The sequence below is a fragment of the Clinocottus analis genome, unplaced genomic scaffold, assembly GCF_023055335.1.
Source record: "Clinocottus analis isolate CAN_PGR_092001 unplaced genomic scaffold, fCliAna1.0.p SCAF_13, whole genome shotgun sequence".
Classification (NCBI taxonomy): Eukaryota; Metazoa; Chordata; class Actinopteri; order Perciformes; family Cottidae; genus Clinocottus; species Clinocottus analis.
Window position 1 is genome coordinate 4,097,068 of NW_027175854.1, and position 23,363 is coordinate 4,120,430.

General features: G+C 40.4%; 1 protein-coding gene across 2 annotated transcripts; it reads right to left on the bottom strand.

Annotated features, from left to right (window-relative positions):
- Positions 1–207: 207 nt before the first annotated feature.
- sppl3 (signal peptide peptidase 3) lies at positions 208–22,838 on the bottom strand. 2 transcript variants are annotated; one of them, XM_068574687.1, is made up of 11 exons: positions 22,379–22,838; positions 10,353–10,430; positions 9,343–9,428; positions 9,129–9,248; positions 8,828–8,906; positions 7,555–7,667; positions 5,983–6,089; positions 4,405–4,568; positions 3,961–4,139; positions 3,691–3,800; positions 208–3,201 (listed from the first exon to the last, which is right to left on the bottom strand). In XM_068574687.1, exons 1-11 carry the CDS (start codon positions 22,402–22,404, stop codon positions 3,130–3,132), a joined length of 1,134 nt encoding a protein of 377 aa, XP_068430788.1. In that variant the 5' UTR covers positions 22,405–22,838; the 3' UTR covers positions 208–3,129. The 2 variants fall into 2 exon arrangements, with proteins under 2 accessions (XP_068430788.1, XP_068430787.1); XM_068574686.1 differs by having other exon boundaries at positions 9,337–9,428.
- Between the last annotated feature and the right edge of the window lie 525 nt (positions 22,839–23,363).

Consider the following 23,363-nt stretch of genomic DNA (forward strand, 5'->3'; position numbering starts at 1 on the left):
AATTGGGTTATATATTGTTTTTTCTTTGGCCATCAAACAGTTTAAATGAAACCAACTAAGAAGTTAATAAAAGGGAAAATCTGTCTTTATTGAAATCACAAAAATTCATACAAAAGATTTTTTTTTTTTTTGGAGAAGTTGGGAACGACTTAACAATTACTTGTATTTTATAAGCATATCACATGTTTTGATGTAACATTTTAATCTGAAAAGTAACCAGTGGATAAGGTTGTGAAATAAAAAAAGTGGATGCAAAGCAAATAAGTCTTTTATAAACCGGTGAGCCGAAGAAAAAGACACACTGGTGTTACAGTTAGAGTCATGTTTATTTACAGCAGAATCCTGAACGAGGAGGGAAAGAAGAAGAGAGGGCCGAGGGAAGGGTTAAAAGGAGACAACGTGTTTTAGATCAAACGCTTCAGGATTCATGTTTCACTACACAGTTCTTAATTTATTTATTCACCATTTTTCTATACAGAATCCATTCAGCGGTAATATCAATGCACCAACAGAGCTGGAGTCCTCTGCTGGAGGGGAGAAGAGGTGTAAAGAAAAAAAAACACTAAAAGAAAAAAAATATATATACTAACAACGGGGTAAAAAGGAATTCATTTTGATATAAAAAAAACCAAAACATTTTTGTCGTCATCACCATGATCGTCATCAATTATTTATGTATGTACATATACACACATATATATGTGCGTGTGTATATCTACATACACACACACACATAAATATGTATATAAATCTATATATTTTCTTTCCAAGTCCATGAAGAGGTGACGGGGCTTTGTTGTTCCATGATGTCCGAGTTTAGGCCGCTGCACTGAGCGGCAGGCCGGGGGTCCCAACCTGACAGCACCCAGGTCATAATATTCAGCCTTTGTGAATCAGTCACAGGAGGTCAGAGCTGACCAATCGCAGTCTTTCTGACCTGCAGCCTTTGTCCCACCCACTCCCACTGCTCTTTGTAGGCGAGCTCATAGGTCCAGTGCCTCGGTGTCGGCCAGCAGAGACTCCAAACTGCAACGGCCCCATCGATGCAGTCTGAGAAATTATACACTGTACACTTAACATGCACGGCCAGATAGCATAGAAAAGTAAAAAACAAAAACAAAAAGCCAGCAAACTGCATCGTCCATACGACTCTCCGACTTCTTGCTGCGCAATCACTCACTCTTTTTCCAGTATACATTAGATATTAACTGACAAGCACCACAAAAAAAGTGGAAGGACCATAACAAAGAAAAGAAAGACTGTCAGGGACCAAGTGTTGACAGTAAAAACACCCTGTGGGTGAACCTTTAGTTCCAATTTCTGTTTTTGATTTCTGAAGGGCATAACTGATCTGATCCCATCCCTAGGTCCAAACAGATTTTATGATGCGATGATGAACACACACACACACACACACACACGCACACACACACACACACACACGCACACACACACACACACCTTCCCTTATCTCCATGCTTTGAGTCTAACCTTTCAGAGTAGTCAGGTGTTCATCGATAGAGGTGAAGTTCAGATGACATGTGCTATTGTGCTGTTCTACTGACTTCTCTCATGTCAAAATGTATACAAACTGATCAGAAGTCACCATGCTCAGACATGTATAATGTCGAAAATTAGATGCTTTAAGTGTCTCCATGGCCATAAATACATGTACATTGAGGATGTGCACAAGAGAAATTACCCAGCATGATGTATGATGTGGTTTCATGATGAAAAGTAACATATCATACCTTAAAATGAATTCAACATTCATTTATTAGAAAAAAAAAAAAAAAAAACACTGTTTACATTTCCACCTGTCCGAAGAAAGACTGATAAAAACAAAATTGCCCCCCTGTTGAGTTTTCTGTAACTTTTTACAAGTTAGACACAAACAGTTTCCATTAGGCGTGTCATGTGTTTATGACACCGTTTGATCCAACACACGAGACACTAGAGCAGGAAACGAGCCGTTTTATCAACCAGCCACCGGTCCAGATGTTTTTTTTTCTTCTCAAAGGTCCATCAGCTACGTTTCTATCACACAAGCCAACAAACTTTAGAAAACAACCTCTAAGTGATGGATGCTCACCAGGTGACTCTACAAAACCGGCAGCCGAAATTCACCAAAATTCATCTGTTGGCTGGTGTCAGTTTCCCACCCTATTCAACATGCTCCCGAACACAAATACAAACTCAAGATACCGCAAATACACATATATACAAATAGAAGCGGCCCCTAAAATGCTGGGGGCAGCTTAACAATTTATAATGCATTTCTGTATATGCCAAGAATAAAACTTTTCTAAATAAAATACATAGTTATCTGTGAGGGCGGGGAATGGGGACAGCAGATGAAGAGAGAGGAGGGCGGGGCTCGTAGGGCGTGTCAGAGGGCGGGAGCGCCGGGAAAAAGCCATCGCGGCGGGACGAAGGGACAGATGAAGAAAGCACGGGGCGGAAGAGGCAGTCGCAGCTCCCGAGCACTGTCCTGTGCCCCCGCAACACTCCGCCTCTTCTCAGTTTGTTTAAATCATTCTATAATAATAATACTAATAATAATGACCACGAAAATGCTAAAAAAAAAAAAAAAAATTAAAAAAAAAGGAAATCCCAGCCATGTCTCACAACCCTAAGTCCACAAAAAGGGGGCGAGGCCTGGCCCTCGAGTTCATCTGAGTCGGTGACAAACAGAGATGCGGAGAAAATTAAAGGAACAAGGAAAGAAGGAAAACGCAGCGAGAAGAGGCCTGACGAATGGAACGAGCCTTGAGAGGGAAGTGGCAAATGAGACTAACTATAGAGCAGAGAAAAAGGAAAAAGGAGAGAGAGAGAGAGAGAGGGGGGGGAGAGAACAAACACAGCGTAGGCAGGATGTGCTATAATGAAGAGGAAATAAACAGAAAAGAGGAAGTGGCGATGAAACAGGGAGGATGTAGGGACCAACAATGAATCGTGTTGGGGCGTTGTGATCCACACACTGGTGTCCTTCTGAGGGTTTTCACAGAAGATTGGCGGAAAGCATGAACAAGTGATGACAACATGGCCTCACTGTGAGTGCGCCCTCTCTCCTTCCCTCTAATTAAGGTAAAGGATCAGCAGTCCTCTGGTCGTTTATCCCAGGATGCATCATACCTCCAGGAAGCGGGAGCTGCTGGTCTTGGTGTGGAAGGGCTCGGACCACATGCGCCGCAAATCGCCCTGCGGACCACAAACACAAAGTTTGGACACGAGTCGTGAAGCACACCCTCACTGACCGGCCGAGAAAACGTCCGTTTCACTTTTCATCTGAGTAAAGAAACACGAGCTCTCTCTCATTTGTGCTTCCTTCATTCTACACGCTGAACTTTCAAAGAATTCTCCGAAAGTTAGAGGAATATCATAAGCGGAGGCGTACCGTCAACCCGATAGTTCATCTGCTGTTTTGAATTTGACAATCTTAATTACAGCCACTTCACTAAATTAAACATGTCCATCAGTTTAGACTAAAATAAGATTCCATAAATAGAATAATCGTTCATTATTTCAGTCTAAAAAGTTAACAAAATATGCTGCACAGCAAAAAAACAACAACAGTAATATTCAATGCGCTCTCCGTTCTGGCAAGGAATAGTAAAGGATTCAAGCAAACGACTGAATTCTGCAAAACTGCGACCGCTTCACATTTCTCTCTCCATCTCTGGCTCGTACCTTCAGGTAGGCCATAGTGAGCAGAGGCAGCAGGGTGAAGGGCACCAGGTAGAGCAGCGCTGGCTGTGCAGCACGATGGATCCTGGAGGCCACAGTGGCAGTCAGCAGACCTGAAGACAGAGTCACAACACACATAGTATAAAAAGAAAGATTATACTTCAACATGTGTTTTTGGAAAGCACCAACATAACGTCTCAAAACATGCCAGCCACTGCCACAGTAAAACCATCGCGCTTTCACACCCATCTGTCCATCGATTGCTTTTCTTACCCACAAAGTATCCGATGAGAGTGCAGTGGAAATAGGAGACGCGCTGCATGCGTCCGGACAAAGGGACTTCCCCATTCGCTTGCTTCTTGTAATTGTCGTAGCGCAATACGAAGCATAACAGCAGCCCCGGCATCACGATGTCTCCTATTCCTAGCATCGAGAAGTGACTTCCTGTGGAGCTGCACGGATAGGAAATAGAAGTAGAGAAACATTTGGGATGGCACAATACAGAAGCACTAGAAACTTGTTTCATGTAAGCACATGACACAGTCATGTGCAATATAACTACTATGTATATTTCATGATTTGCTCCCGCACACAAATGTAGATCTTGAACCAAAGCGTTACAGCTGTGCTAGCAGCCGAGTGAGGTTATAATGCTAAAACTACAGCAGAAAATAAAAGTGTTGGATTGTTTTCCCCACGTGGTTTCACCAGTCTTACCTGGGGAAGACCAGTTTTCCAGGTAAGGAGAGACGGGGGACGTCGCGGCCCATCCCCGGCCCCAAGTGGAGCTTCCGGGAGAGAACGTCTATGGGATTTTCAGCAGGTTGGGTGGCAACTTTGACCATCACATTACTATTAAAGATGTAGGCTGAGAAGAACACCTGCGGGAGGGAGAGGGGAGGAATTTAGCCGCTCATGTCGACGCGATCTCGTCTCACTTTTCCAGGTACCAATGATGTCTTATCATTCATTATTCTGTCAAACAAACCGTCATGAAACGCAAAAGTATTCAATTCATAATCTTATAAAGATGAGCCAGAAAACACGTTTTTGAGAAGACGTTGCCAGTTTGGCATTTTAATAACTTTATTAGTTGATCAATATATTTTGCTATTGATAGTTCAGCTCCAGTTTATGCAACTGTTGTATCCGTTTTACATCTTAATCAGATTCAGTCGCTGCTTCAACTTCTCAAGGAGATAATTTATCCAATTTATCTGATGTTTGTCTAACATTATTACTGTGAGCGTAAAAGGTCAGCGGGGAAATAACACTGAAGGCCGCTGTGTGAAGTCCATGTGTTCACCGGTAGAGCCTCAGAAGAAGCAGTTTGTTGTGCAGCTCAGTCATGATTATTTCTGTCTGAGATCAGTTTGTATTTGTGTGCAGAACATAGTTTCGCTCTGTCTGGCAAATCTGAGAGATACAGTTTTCTGGAGCCAAATGGCAATGTTTATCATGTTTTATCCTTTATAACAAGTAAGGGAAACGATTCAAACAAACGTATAAGCATGTGAATGAAACTGATAATACATCTAAAGCGCAAGGTGCTTCTAGTTTTCCTCAGATTAAAATCTTCACTTATGACTTTGTTCAGTGGTTTAACGAAATTGTGGTGAAAGAAAATAATAATTATGCTTGCAAAAAACATAACTTCCTACCTCTGTCAACCACTAATCCACTGATGCACATCCTCATAATAAAATCAACATCTATGATACCGGTTCTCCGGGACTTTGGGGCCACTTTAGCTGCTAAGTGGCCGTTGCTTTTGTGTCTTGTGCTCAGTGCAGAGCGGATCCAAAATAGGGACGATGCCAGATATGAATGATAAATCGAACCTGAATCTACCAATGCCAGAAAAAGACAGCTGGACATAAATGTTTGATAATTTCTCAGAGGAAATTGTGATGACCGTCCTAATTATGGCTTGTAGCATGCTCGCCTTCCTCTTCATCATTTATCTTGTTCATTTACATTCATGAAGGTTGAGTTTTGCAGGAAGGTCTCTTGTATTAGTTCAGCCGTGGTGACGGTCACCGCATCATCGCTAACTACCCACTTCTTTCAAAACAGTGTGGCTGGAAAATGTAACATGAGTCACTTTTTTTTTTAACAGCACATAATCTAGGTGGCAAGAAGGTATTTGCTCACGTATGTTTAAAAAACACACGCTTTGTGGGATGAATCATCTGTTTTAGGTTTGATAGAAAACTATGATGTGTAGATATTCTTTGAGTGATCGTGTATGTCAGCTGTGATAGGGGTGAAGTTTTGGATGGGAGCATGACTTACCCAGAATACATCATAAATGAGCAGTCCTGACAGCAGCAGGCAAGACACCTTCAGACTGGGAAGCCGCACGAAGGCGATCATGGCCACACACAAGCCCATGGCTAAAGCTGCAGAGGAAAAACACGAGATATTAAAAACACATAGTTCCACGTCTTGAATGAGCTGAACTAGCAACACAGACACTGATTCTGGCAAGTTTATTTAAGAAACATTAATTACTGTGCACACAGGCCTAATTAATTAGTCAGACTATTCTGATAAAATTCTGTTTTAAATTTATTTTTGGGAGCACATGGAATGATCTGACGAGACACAAGATGGTGTTGAGGTGAAACATGGGACCATGTAAGGTTTTCATGCATGGAAGCATTGCCTCATCTAAAGTAAATGTTTACTCCAGTAGAAGTGTATATAAAGTGAAACATTACTTCATGGGTTGCAGTGCAAAGACTCACTTATCATGCTCGCAGGTTGCTTTATTAAAAAAAAATCTATTGTCATTACATATATCTGTTATTGTGTTATACTGATGTTAGATTGCTGCATTCATACAGGTGCGTGCCTCTCTCAATGTGCGGCAGGTGGGGAGAACAAACTGACTTTTGATCAGAATTAAAATATTGTATTATGAAAGGTTCAAAAGTCACGCACATGATTTTAAGCAGAATTTTGTGTGAGATAAAAACATGAAAGTTATGACGTTTTTCCAATAAATGTTGACTTTTGGACTCGACAACACTCTGTAGTCATTGGAAATGTTTGGATCACATGTTAAAAATAGTCTAAAACTAATACTATTAGTGAAGCCTGAAACACTGGGTTGAAAGTGAATGAACAGATGTTAAAAAAAGAAGCAGCTGTGCAGCACTCAAATATCAATTTAGAAATTGAATGTCACGTTTATGAATGACGCTTCAAAGCTTAAGTACAGCCCGACAAGGTTGCTTCCAACTCTTCTACACATTTAGTCAACTTCATAATCAGATTTTGATTCTTCGGATCGTTTTCCAATTCAAATTGTTTGATCTCCGCAAGTGCTTTTATTTTTAATGATGAAACGCTGACTTTTGTGTCAAGGCAGCTGAGTTTGCATTAATAATGAAAACTTCCAGTAATATGTTTAGAATTACTAAAGTTAAATAAATGAAGTACACACACATTTACGTTTCCAACTTTGAGAGGTCAGATAGTTTAAATGCCAGTTAGGAGCTGACTCACAGTGTTAGGATGCCTCACGCTGCAACAAGAGCCTTAAAATAGTGCTGCGAAAAACTTCTTATTGTATGAGTCATGACAGCAAGTTCCTTCTTCAACTGAAGATGATAAAGTGCATTTTGTCCAGACTCCAGCCTCTATTGAAGATTGAGACGGCTCCCTCCACCCTTCAAATCATCGTCTAACAATTGACAATGCAACTAATGGGAACCACAAGCCACCCTGCAGTTCAGAGTAAAGTGACTAATCTTTGAAATAATCGCTTTGTGGGAACCATCAATTCAAAAAACGTTCCGATGTGTCCTAAATTCAGGTGGCTGGCAACACTGGCAAAAGAGTTGCGCCGGAGAAACGCACCGTCCATGAGGAGCCAGTGTCCAGTCAGCACCCAGATGAGCACCAACAATACGGAGAGGGAGAAGGACAGGAGCTCAGCCAGAGTGAAACGCCCACAGCAGCCGAAGGAAATCCTGCAATCAGACAAATAGGAGACAACTCTCTCAATCAGTCTAAATCATACAGAGCCAAGATGAGAAGACACCTGAAAGGTGAGGAGAGACGGGTGGACGGAACATTGATGGGATTTTCAGCGTAAGAAATATGGAGGCAAACATTTACAGGCGGATTACTTTCACACGTGCATAGTATTAGCATATTTAACGACAAGGAGGGAACAACCATCTCTTTAAGTGAGGCAGGGGAGCACGGGAAGACCGTACAACGTTCATAATTCATAACACGGATTCATCCAGTAGTTTATGGATCCTTGTCAGCTAATGATGGCTAAACTGTTATAGTCGTATCTTAACAGCGGAAGTGCAGAAGTTGTTCTTCTTCTTCATGTTTTTGTTTGGTGACAGAACTGCTTCAGGTGCATTACCACCTCGTGGCCAACTCAAGTGGCACTGAGCCCGATTGGCATGTGGCCAGAGACAAAGGGCTAAGTGTAAAATACATGACAAGGGGATGAAGATGAGTAATTATTAAATGTGCATAGCAATTAATTAAATGTGCAGAGCAACATTAATTTATGAACATATTAAGATACACAAAATAACAACAACCTCAGCACCAAGTAGAAAAGAGGTTTTGGGTTGGAGGGTTTTTACTGATTCTATAAAGCAGACAAACTATTTAGTGAAACAAGATCGCTCTGGATCTGTAACAGAGAGACGGCGATCATTTTGGTTATTGAGTGGCTGGGTCGTGTTGTTGGGGATTTCTTGTACTTTAAATGTCCAGACACCAGCAGCTATTAAAATGTTTTGTATAAGTTAAAAAAATGAACTGACAAGGGGCTTGTAAGGCTCAAATAACAACATTTTGTGGTATTTAAATGGACTTATAAGCTCTTGCCAGACTGTGCAGTTTTTCACTGGCTCTGGCATTGATTCATTGGGAGTCCAAGGACTCGGAGAGTGAGGAAGAGCTCCTGATGAAGAACTCAGCCCCCGTTTAAGGGGCTGTTAAGCCTTGTAGAAAGTTTTTAGTTGTAATTGACAGGAAGCTGATTTATGCTGAAGCACAGACCGTTACAAGTATTTGTAAAAGACATACGAAACGGCTTGAGGCGGTTTGAGCGCCAAAAGACGCGATTTAAAGACACACAGACTTTGCACGATTTCCTTACTTGTTCTGTGGGGAGCAGGGTCTGGTCAGATACTGGCACATTGGCAACAAGAGGAATGCAAATGCAATTGTTGCAAGAACTGAGGAGGAGAAGAACACACCACAGCAGTGAAACCAAAGGCCGAACACAACTCGACTGCTCCGCCCGGTCGGTTCCTGTCAGTTCCACGGGGCAGTTAACGGTCGTTACAGCTGCAACGTCACCGGTAAGAGGACTGCCCCAGTTACTAACTATTGAACAGAAAAGTGAAAGCTTTATTAAAGTATTTCTACTGCTGTTTTGTGTTACGAGCGGTTCTCACCTGCAGTGCAGATTGTGAAGACCACCTGTACCGAGTCAAAGAAGAAGAACATGACTAGCAGAGACACCGAGGCTCCTATGGGCAGGAACAGGGCCTGTGTGGAGTCTATAGTCTGAATACCTGCAACACAAACCAAAACTATAAGCGACCACTTGTATTTTTAAAGAAAAAAATTGGTTGTGTGTGGCAAAATAGAAAAGATACAGACACTCACTGTTGTTTGAGCCGTTATTGAAAGCCCCCGGCATGGGGTTACCGTCTTTGTCCTTCTCCTGGTTCTCACAATCCATGTTTAATGATCTGCAGGAGGGAGGGAAAGAAAGAAAGTGTTTAAAAAATACTTACATGGATTCGTTCAGCGCAGAATAAGTAAGGGTGAAATGTTAGAAATATGTTGGAGACCCGAAAGCTCAAGCTGAACTGTGGCTCTGAACGTGTCGCCCACGAAATGTTTCTATTCCTTTGATTTTTTTCCTCTTTTCATATCTGACATTAACAGTCCAGAACACAGTCATACCAATAGTTGTACAAATCAAATATGCTTATGAAAATCCCTATATATGCACACAAATGTAAGTTATGTCTTCACTCTCCTTGTGTATTCCCCTCTTACATGGATTTTACTGCAGACATGTTACAGTAGGAAAAACACAAGAGTCCATTATGAAATGAGTGATGGCTGAATTGTACAGCTGCTTCAGTTTCAGGGTCCTGGTATCGTGCATGCTGGCTCACTGTAAAGGCTCACAGAGACACTTGAATAGAACATTAATGTTTAGAGGAATAGAGAATAGAGGTTAGTAAAACCTTTACTTTTTCCACTAAGACAAGTAAAATAATCTGTTGCTAAAACTGCATAATGTTGGAAACATCTCACAGTGAACAGTAGACTCCTTAAACATCCCTTTGGTCACATTTCTATTCAAATGCAGCGCAACAAAAGCAAACTAAAGCAACTTTTCGTCCACACATATTATGCAAGTGAGATGATATGAGCTGTGCTTGAAGGCTTTATGTTTTCGGGTTTCACTCACATCTGATTTTAATTTGGTGGTCAAAGGCACTGTAACCTCACAAAACACCTTTTAAATGCGAATTATGACTTAATATCACACAAATGTCTCATAGGATAAAATGATAATTGAGAGTATAGGTCCTTGCCTGTGTGACAAACAAGACATCATTGTTGACAGCTGAAGTGATTGTTTATTTAGAGACACTCACCTGAAGCTGCCATAGACGATGAGAAGGATGGAGATGAGGAAGGTGGACACCTGGCTGGAGTCAACTAGGGAGTACGCCCTACAGAGGACAGAGAGAACGACACTAATGTTATGAAACTGGTCAAATAAACATCACCATCACCTTTGATGCAATACAGGAGACAAAAACTGTGTTTTTGCTGGTAAACCCTTAAACAAAAAATGTATAGTAAATCATTTATCCTCTTGTAAGTATATTTATTGACATTCCATTGATGAACTGAAAAGACATTAATTTATTTTCTTCAACATCAGATGAACAGAAAATTAAATTAAAGAAGCCTTAAATACACAAATGTTATTGTGAAAGGACTGAAAGACTTAAAGTCCTTTAGTCTGCTGCTTCCTCTTTTTTGTTAGTCTGAACTGGAATTGTTTACACACTGCATGTTGCATTCAACCATTGAGTTGACAGCTGACTTGATATTGATGATTATAATCATCAGAGTTTGACACTTTTAAATGTCGACCATATTGATGATTTATTGTAAGCTCAAGTGAGTGAAAACGCATGTCTTATTTGAGCTCAGTCCCCATTTCATGCAACCAGACTTCCTGTTGCATACGTTAACATAAACATTAGCATAAACATCAATCGTGACAATGCACCTACATTTCAACTGCGGCACACCAGAAAAATAGAGCCTTAAACAAAGTCAAGTTATTGCATAGAGCGGCTAAATTACACAGGTACCCCTCTCTCGTTGAATAAGGCGGGTTTTCCAGATACTTTATCATAAGTTCAGACCATTAGTTCAAAACCATGGTTGCAGTTCCCTCCATATTTTCTTTTTATATCATGCTGCGGAAAATAAGAAAAATGGAGACCAGCATGTCAACGGTAATTTTTTCAATCATTTCTTTGACAATCTCACGTCAGCTTTAGCAATTTTACAATCTCCACTTTGAATCTCTGCAGGTACACAAGCCACATAAACCCTTTCAAAGCAGCCAGAAATAGCCTTTCCAACAACTACAACTGGTGCATGTGGATAATGACTAAGTACGGTATGTTTTCAACAATGTAAAAAACGAACATTGCAAAACATGCAATTTAAATCGTTTGACAACAGCATAGAAGAAAAGAAGTCTACTTCTTAATATTGCAAAAAGAAATACATTCTTATATTCAAATATTGTTGTATGTGTGGTATCGTACAGCACCTTGGGTTTTTAAAAGGTACTTCATAAAGTGTAGCCATTATTCACAGTTCAATTTGAATCAGTATTAAACATTATACATCAGTATGTTTAGGTTTTTATGGAATTTAATGAAAAACACACAAGACCCTGTCCTAAAATATCACACAGATAGAAAGTAACACATAATCCATTGACCCATTGCAAAGTCCCGCCCCCTTGAACGCAGACTGGCCAATCGGCTCCTACTGGTTCAGCTCCTCAGACTCAGAGAGATAGCGGACATCTCTACCGCCGAAACCACCAAAACTAGACAACTCACACCAAAACAATTAAGATTGATACATAGCGCTATAGGGAAGAGGAAAAATATGCATTTTTTAAATTATTATTTTGGAGTGAACTGTCCCTTTAAGCTCAATTACCTCTGAATACAATGGTAAATCCAGCTCAGGACAGGGTCGTCTCCGCCTAATAATGGTGGAGATTAATGTGTAATGGTCCACTTGGAACCCAAATGTTTGCTACATTCATTTGAAAGTAGTTTTTACAACAACAGTGTGCAGGATTCTCTTTTCATTCAGCTTCATTCTTCCAACTCCTGCATGCCTACACCCAAGAATTCTGCTTACACGTGTCACTAAATTAAACTATTTGTCAAACTATTGTTTTAATATAATAATATCAGCGGATAAATTGAAAAAATCCCAGTGAAAAGTAGGGGGTTTAATTCTGCATGGACGTATTGATTTGCTTTTATTGTCAACAATGTTGTACGCTTAATATGTTGCGAGAAATTATCAAAGAACAAAAGATTTAATGTTGAAAGACTCTTCCAGAACAAGCACACAGCATTTGCTGAAAATATCCAGCTACACAAGAGCGAAGAGTGATTTCTCAACTGCTACAAAAGTAAATTAAATATACTTTCAGGAAGTGGATCACATCTCCCAACTCCACTACTGCTGCTCCTCTCCTCTTCCTCCTCTTTTGCAGTGCTCTAAAGTGCTCTAAAGTCCGGCGTAGCGTGGAAACTCAGTGTAAACGTAGCAAAAGATATGCGTTTAAAATGGAAACCTCAGGTGAGGATAGAGATCAAACCTGCTACCTTGCGATTACAGGACGAACACCCTACCACATGAGCCACAAATATAGATAGGACTCACAAAAAAGGGCAAAATGGCTCTTTAGAGAGGAAAGGTTGCTGACCCCTGTACTACACTGAAGGCTTTTCCTTTACACAGTCTGTCTTTACAGCCATCTGAAGGCAGAGATCATTCAGGTTCAAAAGTAAACTTTAAAGGTAATGGTGTCCCAAAAAACAATAAGTTCCCCCCAGGAAAACTCTACAGGATTCCCTGCAACTGTCAGTGTGTCATCTCCTGGAGAGCTCTGTGATGAACGGGAGTAAAAGCAATGAATGTGATTGGCCATGATTGTAACAGCCTCTAATGCACCAGCTGAACATGTGCTCTTACTGATTCCAGGTGCGCTAAGCGAGCCTGGCCATGAAATTGCCACACACCTAACGGTAGGCTAATCAGTTCCAGTTTTTTACAGCACACTGATACGTACGTACGTACTTATTCAGAGTGCAAAAATGGAAATAGCCTGAGTGCCACAGTCTGTGCGTGAGAGTTGGAAACCCTGGAAACAAAAGTGTTGCACAGCTACGACAAGCGTGTATTTATTAAAGAAGTTTATTCTATGATAAAAAAGCTGACGTAAAGACGTTGCCAGTTCATAGCAGTTCAAGCCATTCATTCTGAAAGAGCAATGGCACACTCGTCTTAACCAATGGTGGAACTTTGTCACCGAGTGACTCAGCCAGTCAGCGACAGACTTATGCGTTTATTGAGCTGGCCTCGCCTTGCCGCGGTCCAGTCAAACATAATCTAAATTCCTCTTGACCTACATCATCCCCTTGCAATCTGTTATTGTGTGTTGTGAGAAAGACTAGACAAAACAAACAGGAGCTGATGAAGGACATCATAATGCAAGTCTTTAGCCAAGGGATGCTGTTACAAATAAGTATCACTTCAGAACGAAGAAGGTGGCATCTTCATTCTGGTCCAGGAGAGACAAAGTGCACTTTCTAGATGAATACAGCTTTAAAACTTCCTATTTCTACAGCTTATATCTCCACACACATCTGTTAATCAGTCAAACAAACAGATTTTCCGAGCTTTCCGAAATAAAAGGTTGTAAAGATTACACATCTAATTAGACCCAATATGGTATTATTTCCAAGTGTAATCAGGCTTCTAGTTTGCAGACTGATACTGCATTTAAGCACCAAACTGTTCCCGTGTCAATGATCTGGGGCCTTGACATAGCGGAGACTTGACATGCAACCTTATAATGCAGCCTTTTCTGGGGGCAAAGACAAGGCTGGCATTGTGAAGTGGCTTCATGCGAGAGGTGCAGATTTGACCCCGATCCTGACCCGTCTGTCTCCTGTCAGACTCTCTGGATATGGGTGAGGAATGCAGTCTGGAGTTAAGGAAAACAACCAGTGACCCCTCATAATGTTATCACCATCTTAGCTTTCCCCAAATTTCATCAGGGACTTAAAAAGCACCAATAGATCAAACGCTAAAATGTATTAGCTATCAGCAGATCCACATGGCTGGCTCAAGCATTGATACCGGTCTATTTTTTAGACTAAGTAATCATTGGCTGACTCGTTATCTGGAGCCGCAAAAGCTGTTTGATATCACAGCTTAATTAATCATTGGTCCAAAAAATTAAGGGGTGCTCCTATTGATCGGCCACCAACTGTTATCAGTTTGATCCGTGGTCTTTAGAAAGCCTGATCAAAAGAATGAATCGGATGATGAAATACAACCAAGACAAGTTTTCTAAAATTCCCTCTTTTTTATTTTTCACACGGCATGTTCAAGGCAGGAATGGGGGGGAATGGAGAGGGCATTGTTGCTCCGCCACTAAGCCGGCACCGTAAGAAGTCACAGAGCTGAATCGCCTTCTGGGTAAAAGGGAGAGCCGGCATGGTGGGACTCCACGCACACACACTACATGCTGTTGTGTTACCCATTATGTCGGCGTGCTATCTAAAACCACAACTACGAAAGTGTTATGCCGGCTTTGTATGGGTCAGTGTAAAAAAGCAACACAGATGTAATGAGGGGTCTTCTTTATATACATACAATGCTTACATATATTTGTGTGTGTGTGTGTGTGTGTGTGTGTGTGTATGTGAGAGAGAGAAAGAAAAATATATGACTGACAATAAATGAAATGTTGTCAACTCATGATACTTTCTTATCATTTAAATGTACTATGTCATGTACCATGTTTTTAAGAGTAGATGAAGAAATAAATAAATAAATAAAGCCTCACATTAAATACAGTAGAAGGCTTCAAATGGATCCAATGATTGCTGTTTGGTATCAGCCGATACAGCTTCAAACGATTGTCCCCAAAAATCATGGTTGGAGCATGCTTATTGTAAAACAACCCCCAATGGCGTAATAATAATAATAATAATAATAATAATAATAATAGAAAATACAACTGTGGCCAAGAGATGTTAGTTTAACATTTTCTAACAATCCCCAAATGCAATGCATTACATTTTAAACAAAATGTCTTTGTACAAGTAATCGAAGCATAGTATAGCCTAATATATGTTTGAGGTCCTAAATAGTGTCACAATTAAATAGTTTGTCCTTCACAGAGGAAAAAGATATTTTTCAATTGTAAAATGTTACGCTCCCTACAAACCCCATACTAATTTTAGGGATCCTAAGCAGATTTTAGAAGCTCTCATTACATCTGTGAGTCGCATATAAATGCTGCAGTTTGGGTTATATGAGTGAATGTTGGATTGCAAAATTTCCTGCTCACTATATAATAAATAATTGAGTATTTATTATATTGAGAATAATAAATGAAACAAAGAGAGCTAAAGCTACAGAGGGTGCAAAGTGGCAGAGGGAAAGTCTTTCAAATCATCATGACAGATGCACCGCACAGGAAACCACATTAGCAAAAAGGAACAACAGGCGCAAGTTGACCCCTGCCATTCATGACTGAATGAGCTTAACAGGACATTTTCTACACTCTGTGATAAAGTTTTTTTGTTTTTTTTTTAAATACAAAAAAAAAAAACATTGAGTTGAATTGACATTTTGAAGAGTTCCTGCTACTTTCCCCCACAATACTGCCATTTTTGTTTTATTAAAGTATGATTTAGTGAGCACTGGGTCATATTTTTGAAGGCAAAAAAATCTCCCACTCTACTACTCAACTCGGTTGAAGTGCAGCACCACACAGTGAATATAAATGGTTTTCATCCACAACATACGATATTGTGCACTGCCAGCAAAAGTCGAATGAATGTAGCATGGTGAAATGTTGATTACATTACATTCATAAGAACGGATATAAATGTCTACCTAATCATCGGTGCAGGGAAGATGGAAATGCACAAAATACCTACGAGGAAAAGTATAAAATCCATGAAGAAAACGCTGGTTATGAAACAGGGGTAAACCATCATGGTCTGAACAGGACTCATGAGTACATGTATTTTGTTTTAGTCAGTAAAAGTTTCTTCATTTGGATAATATAAGCTGGGTAATAAACTATTTAACAGGGTAATAAATGGGCACTATTTCTCATGTGTAGGAATACCAAGACCTGCCATTTTCTGCTGGCATACAATGAAAACTATTTCAGTAATAAGTATCGCTGAGCTGCAATACTAGTTTTCATTCAAGTACTGACAGAGACAACAGCCCTCGCATAACAAGACTCTCTGCTCTAAATCGTTTTTCATTCTGGTGCGCATGTGACGCAGGAATTCACAGGTTTCATTGTGATGCTGAGGGGGGAAAAAACAAAAATCTCCTGTCTCCTTTCATTCATTCAGGAGTACAGGAATGACTACCGGGTTTTTAAGAGGGGAGGGGTAACTTCTAGTTCACTATGGAAAAGGGACACTGGGACAATACTGCATCATGCCGTGGTCTTGTTTTATCCAATACAGGCCTCTACGAAATGACTAATACACACACTCAGCAGCACACTTAATAGATTCGACATACATACAACAAGGTCGTTATACCCCAAATAAAGCCGGACCAATCACGAAACCATGCGTGCGTTTCTTTTCTGTAATTACTAAACTACACAGGTTAAATGTTTTGCCAACAGTTTGGCCTCAAGCATTAAGGCAGTGATTAAGAAACTGGCCTTGTTCTGTCTACACAGACCCTAATGATGTCACTGCCTCACTGTCAACACAGCCAGCAGATAGACAGCTAGTTTAATCTACCACAGACCTAATTCATATTCTAGCATCGAACTGGTTCCTCTGAATTCTGCGCACAGCCGCCTGTAGAACATGGGTGAGATAGATGAATGGAACATTTAAAAACAAAATACAATCCCGGACTGTTGAGGGCTGGATGGCAGCCCAAAGTGCCATAAGACGTCCTTGTTCACTGACAGACTAGGTTTTCAATAACACAATTACAATACCGTCCTCCATCAAGCCAGTTGCATGCATGACTTGACCATTAAGGGCCAGGTCACCAGGCTGCAATGAAGACTTTTACAAATGCTGCCCTGTGTGTATTTAAAAAAAAACAATGTCTTACTCAGGTCTCACCAGATCATACACATGGAGGAAAAAAAGGGAAAGATCATGAATCTATATTGACTTAACAAGCACTATTAGTCACTCCAGTTTACAGTAGCCACTGGTTGAAGTGGCCACTGGACCTCCTGTAGGGAATTAACATTTATCTGCCTCCACTTTCTCATCCAATTATGGATGTAATGGGTTACATCCTACAGGTACAAGAATGAAATTTGTGATCAACAATTACCATTTTGCCTTTCTAAAGATAAGTACACCTCCCCCGCATTGCTGCTCTGCTGTGTGTTTACGCCCTACTGTGGCATTTTCCCTTGTTTGAAAGAGTGTTGATAAGACAGAAATGAACATAAAAGAATACCATAATGGCATGCAAGGGTTGGCCACATCATCTCAGGCGCATAACTACGCCCTGCAGAATGATGGCTCTCAACAATTTAGGGAGAATATATATATTTAAATTAGGACAAAATGTAAAGATTTCAGATTCTCATTATTATTTCTCATTATTTTTTCGAAACACATGGACACTATGAGGGAAAGGCTCAATATGCATGAGACCCATATATGTCCAAATCAAAACTATTTAGGCTTTGAAATTCTGGCAGCTAATCTTAAGTGGATCTTCTGTTCAAGATGCAGGCAACAGGTGTTCAGTAATCTGTCAGATTCAAACAAAGCCATAAGAGCTCTTAGCAGAACACAACGGCATTAGTTGTGTCAATATAGTTAAAATATACTGTCAAGAAGAACTAAAAGTGAGGATGTGACAGCGCTTGCTGCCATTTGTCTTCTTTTGGCGTACAAATCGTTCTTATTGAAAAAGACTGCAGATTCATTTACACTAGATATTTCTGTTAATTACATGTATATTTTTTAGTCTATAGTAAATGTGCTGAAGGCAATATTTTCACCTTCATTATCACCTCCTTTGTCTAGAAAGGCAGAGCTTGAACTAGATTGTACCATGCAGAGTGATAGCATGTTTATATTATTATTTACCAATAATAAACAAGATGATTTCAGATTATCTTTTTGACAAACATTTATCAAATCAGTGTGATAATACATTCTTGACATTAATGAAGTGGCTCCACAGATTGGGACGACACCAAGTTGTTGGTTTGTACCTAGTCGGAGGTAATAACAGTAATGACTAATGTCAGGCAGCAAAAAACACAAACTATCTCTCTATTAAACTCCCCATCTCGAATGCAGGACTGTGTGGAATTGCAGATGAAGAAAAAATATTGACATATCCGCTAATAACCTAGGACACTTGCAAGAACCCTGATTAGCTTATAAAACATTTGCATGCCGGTAAAAACCAGCTGCAGGGATGAGTTTGGCAGGTAACATGCTCGGTTTCTGCTTGTGATACGAGAAAGAAAAGATCACGTGTTAATGTACTTCAAAAAAGTTTCTCCACACATGGACACCAGTGCTTGTAAAATCATTCCACTGTGCAATCCACAAAATTAACTGTGAAACACGAGTGCTAACACAATCAATTTACCAATTTGCTGATAAACAATCGGCCATGCATGCCCTTTATCAAGTAAAAGTAACAATGCCTGTTAAACCGTCTTCATGTGAGTATTTGTCTTTATTTTTGACATCAGAACTATATTCAGCCATTATTAAGCTCCATGATGTGTGGGAAACACATATTTCAAGTCAAAAATTCAAACTTTCAGTTTGATTGATGTGGCTGTTCATACAGGAGACTTTAGCTGGCAGTGTGGGCAGAGTGGTTTCACTATGTGATGGGTTTTTTTTTAACCCCTTTGGTCTCAGTTTTTAAATCAAGAGTGAAAGCTCAGTCATGAAAAAAGATGATGCCTTTGTGTCGCAAAGAAGTGTTGTCTGCTACTTTACCAACAAACATGTCGCATCAGGAAAGCGAAGGCACAATTGGCCAAAAACCATGGCTGCAGCAAAAGTTGTTGATTGAATAAATGTACAGGCTCTCCTTTCATGTGACGGCACCAACAAGTGCAGAATGTCTCCCAGATATAAATACAAAGAAGAGTGGCACACTAATACTTTTATTAGTATAATCAAACTGCATACGTCTGCTCTTAGACGAGGTACCCGACGTTCTACACAACTGAAAATGAGGAAGCGAGACTCGGAGAAAACAACTCAATTAACAAATAGCTGTAGTAGTGTGATGATAACATAAATCCACCAACTGATGGTTGGGATTCAAGCAAGCTGCAATAAAGCCACATGCAGCATGAAGGCTGTTGAACATATCAAACTGTAGCTTGCAATCTCTACAAAAAGACACCTACAAAACCACTTATCATCCAGGCGGGTAATTGATAAATATAAAACTTGCAAAGGGAAGATGAAAACGCTGCCAAGCAGCATCCAATTCAAATATCTGCACATGCAGTGTCATTAGGTCTGTGTCTTCTAAAACCTGCTTTAGTAAAGTATCACTCGTAAAACAAATGATATTATTAATGTCCATGATCAGTTAACGTATTGGTCTTCAAAATGCTTGATTGTTTTTTATGCTTGTAAAGCAGAACTTAAGCGAGCGGTACGGCACAACTTCCTGGGTGTTTGTACCTATTCTGCTTCCAAATTGATGAGAGCATCGGGTTGCTTTTAATGGCTCAATATGTGGAACAAAAACAGACACAACAGGCAGAGACATTTTCAAACAACTTATGTTTGCTGAGGATATACAACCGCCATCCGTTCATTTAAAAATAGGAAAAGTAAAGCAGAGCATCAAGTAACTTTAAGTTAGTTTACCTTGCTGATGTTGGTATGAAAAAAAGAGATAACCTACTGAGCAAGTCATCTAATATGAAAGTGGTGAAACATTTTTCCACCACAATCATAACCTTGCCAAATGCTGCGTTTCAAGATTTTTACACTCCTGCATACTGATAGATATCAGAACGATAACGTTTGAAAATGTGCAGCATTGCAGTCTTGAAGGAACATAATTCAAGACTGGGAGCGTTTCCATTGCCAATCAGCGGCTCCCAACATCGCAACGCATGAGCCGGCAGCGCGTAGCTAACTACCACAAAAGTGCTGACAGAGCTACCAGTGTTTACCTGAGGGGGAACCGGAGGGTGGGTACTACACTTTTACAACGACTAGACAGCGTTATTATTAGCTGTAACTGCCGAAAGAGAGCAGTGAGAAGCTAGCCAGAGGGGCACGCTTACATGCATGAACGTGCACCCAAAGTGTGTGCGTCCGGCCCGGCCATGTCAACAGAGCCAAAAGAAGCTAAAATAACAAAACACGCAGAGTGACTTCATTCTCTGCTCAGGTGGACATTACTCCATTATATTCACATAGCAATAGTTGTTTTACATTATTGCTCTGAATGTTGCATATTGTTCCTTTACATACACATACTTGCTCAGATCCGAATACCTTTGAAATAAATTGAAGGACTTAAGTAATTAATGCAACCCATCACGCGCCACTGCTCAAAGATTGCATCTGGTCAAAGTGCACAAAGTTGGGAGTCTATTTTACCACATTAACTGTCTTGAGGCTTTGCACACTGCATTGGTGAAAGCAAGTGTGACTTATCAGTTTGGTTGCACAGCAAAAACTAAATTGAAGCATGAATAGAAGCTTAAGCTGTTATGCAACTTTTACTCATTGTACAAGGTTCATACTAATCTTTACCAATACCTTTTACGAAGAATTTCCGATTGCCTTAAAGGCTAATTAATGTCAATATATTCTCTGAAACGTCTGCGGAAAAACAAGAATAAAATGTTAGCCCACACAAAACAACGTAACATCTTACAATCTGCCCAAACATTTACATATTAGTTCAACCAGTATAGATTTTTCTCAGGTGATCTTAACTGAAGCACAAACACTCCATTACACAGGTTTTACCAAAGTTAATTACCATGACATTTCGGGTTAGTTTATTTTTCCAAAACTTCTTCAGACCTGTAAATTGCTTTTCTGTTTCAATTTAAATGTGTTCAGGATTTTTATGGCTTTACAAAATGTGAATAGTCTGTGTTAACTAGAACTTGTAATATTAATATTATTAGCGTGAAAATCAGCAGTGGTTGGTCTTTTTCTCCTGTAAGCAATTCACCCAACGGTGCAGCTTTAAGATTTTTATGAAACCTATAATGATAAAAGCCAGCCTAAATATAAAGGGATGATGTTCACCTCAATAGCAAAAAAAGCTTTGGTTACTTGATATGAAACTAATAGTAAATTAAAGACTAGGAAGAACACTGGCATTTCCAGGATATAGTTACAATGTGACATTAAACGAGATTTCGGTAAAACCGTAAGATCAAAACACAGCATTTCTGTGGACCTCCACCATTCAATGGAGCTCGTCTGCTATTGGTTTGGACTATTCATACATAAGACGGCGCTGCTCTAAGCGTTGTGCCAACATTCACCCCGTGTTGCTGGGATCAAACAAGTATAATTTATCCCATTTTATTAACTAGGCCTCACTAAAGTCATGACATATTCATTCATGTGGGCAACGCATTTCAGTGATCCCATCATCTCTGTCTGGCTTCCTTTCATCCATTCCTTAACAAGCAGTACAATTCAACTACAACGTTCACCTTGTTTCAAGTCAGTGCACCTGATATTTCGGCAAATCATGTGTTACCCTGGCGTGTGTCACAAATGTCAACCTCACGCTTAAAACTGGCATTTGTTGGACAGGACTGCGATGCGAGTGAGCTAGCTTAGCTCCACGGCGGAACCTTTGTTATTGTGTGCAGCGGATCGACGACGAATGCTAGCCATCTAAAGCGGCTAACGCCAATCCGCTGGCACAGCTAGTGTTTAAAAGTAGGCTTGACGCCGGCATGCGGTGGCATTACACTGACTATGTCAGTGAACTGGTCATTCACCGACTGGTGAAAAAGCTTGTCAAGCCGTTAGCTGGGCAGCTAGCTCACAATAGAAGTGGAGCTAGCTTAGCGTCAGCTGGTGAAGCTGATTAGCCGCAGCTAGCTAACCAGTTAGCCGTTAGCGACATCACAGCTGCAGGGGGAAATGGGATTAGTGACATTTTACACGCCACACGGTGATAAATGCACCAGAATGAGTCTGTGTGAAGAGCATTTCCGTGAATTGTGATAAATACAGTTTATTGGTTTAGTGACCTATATCACGTAGAGGCGGCGGCTAGCGCACGGTAGCTACTAACGTTACTACTAATCGGTAGCGCGGTGCCTGTGCGCACTCACCAGGATGAGTAGCCCTGCTCCGCCATATCGCCGAAAACAGTGGGTTCCGCGACTGTGGCTAACACAGATTCAGGTCCCGGTGACAACCCGATGGGACCTCGGAGAGGTTTTCTGCGGATCCTTTCACAATCCAACGTCCTAGCAGTTACTTTTAGGTGACAACATGACGATACATCCCGGCAGGCAGCTAGCAGTCACTAGCTGGATCTCTTGCAAATTGAAATGGGAATGATGGTTTGCTATCGTTAGGTGGACAAGACAAAGCACCCCGAGAAAAAAAAACACTGATGTTATTTTCGTCAGTTTCGCTAATGTCCTGCCGTCACCCCAGCCGCGAAGGCTCGGTCTCCAACGATGCTACACCCAGTGTAAATCCATATTCAGCATGATGTATCCAGAATAAAATTCAGATATTCCTCAAGTCTGCACCCCTAGCTGTTATGGGAGACGCTCAGCTTTGTTTTCTATGGCGAGTCGCGGGAACGCGCAAAATCGCCCTGCTGTAGAGCTACACAAGTAGGACGTGCACTGAAACGCTTTCGTGCACTGGAAACGCTGGCAATGGTTTCCTTTCAGGTGGCAGCATTGCAGTTTATTATATACACCTACAACTGTAGCTGCGAGCATTAAATCGAGAAGAACATTTCATATTTTGTTATTCATAATTCAATTATTGACGAATAATATAATATAATCATAAACGTGGTTACTCATGACGGACAGCCTCTCGGTATTTGACTCATATAAATGACTAAACAAAGGTTACACAAAACACGTTTTGTGAACAAATTACAAGTGTTTGTATATTCAAAGAAGATCTGGTATGCATTAGCCCAAATGTGCATTAGGCATTTTAATGTTATTTTTTGGGAAGAAAAACTCGCCCATTGGCTTCTGTCACATAAATTATTTACAGAATTATCTGAATCTGTTTATTATTATTATTATTATTATTATTATTATTATTATTTCCATCAGTTTTATT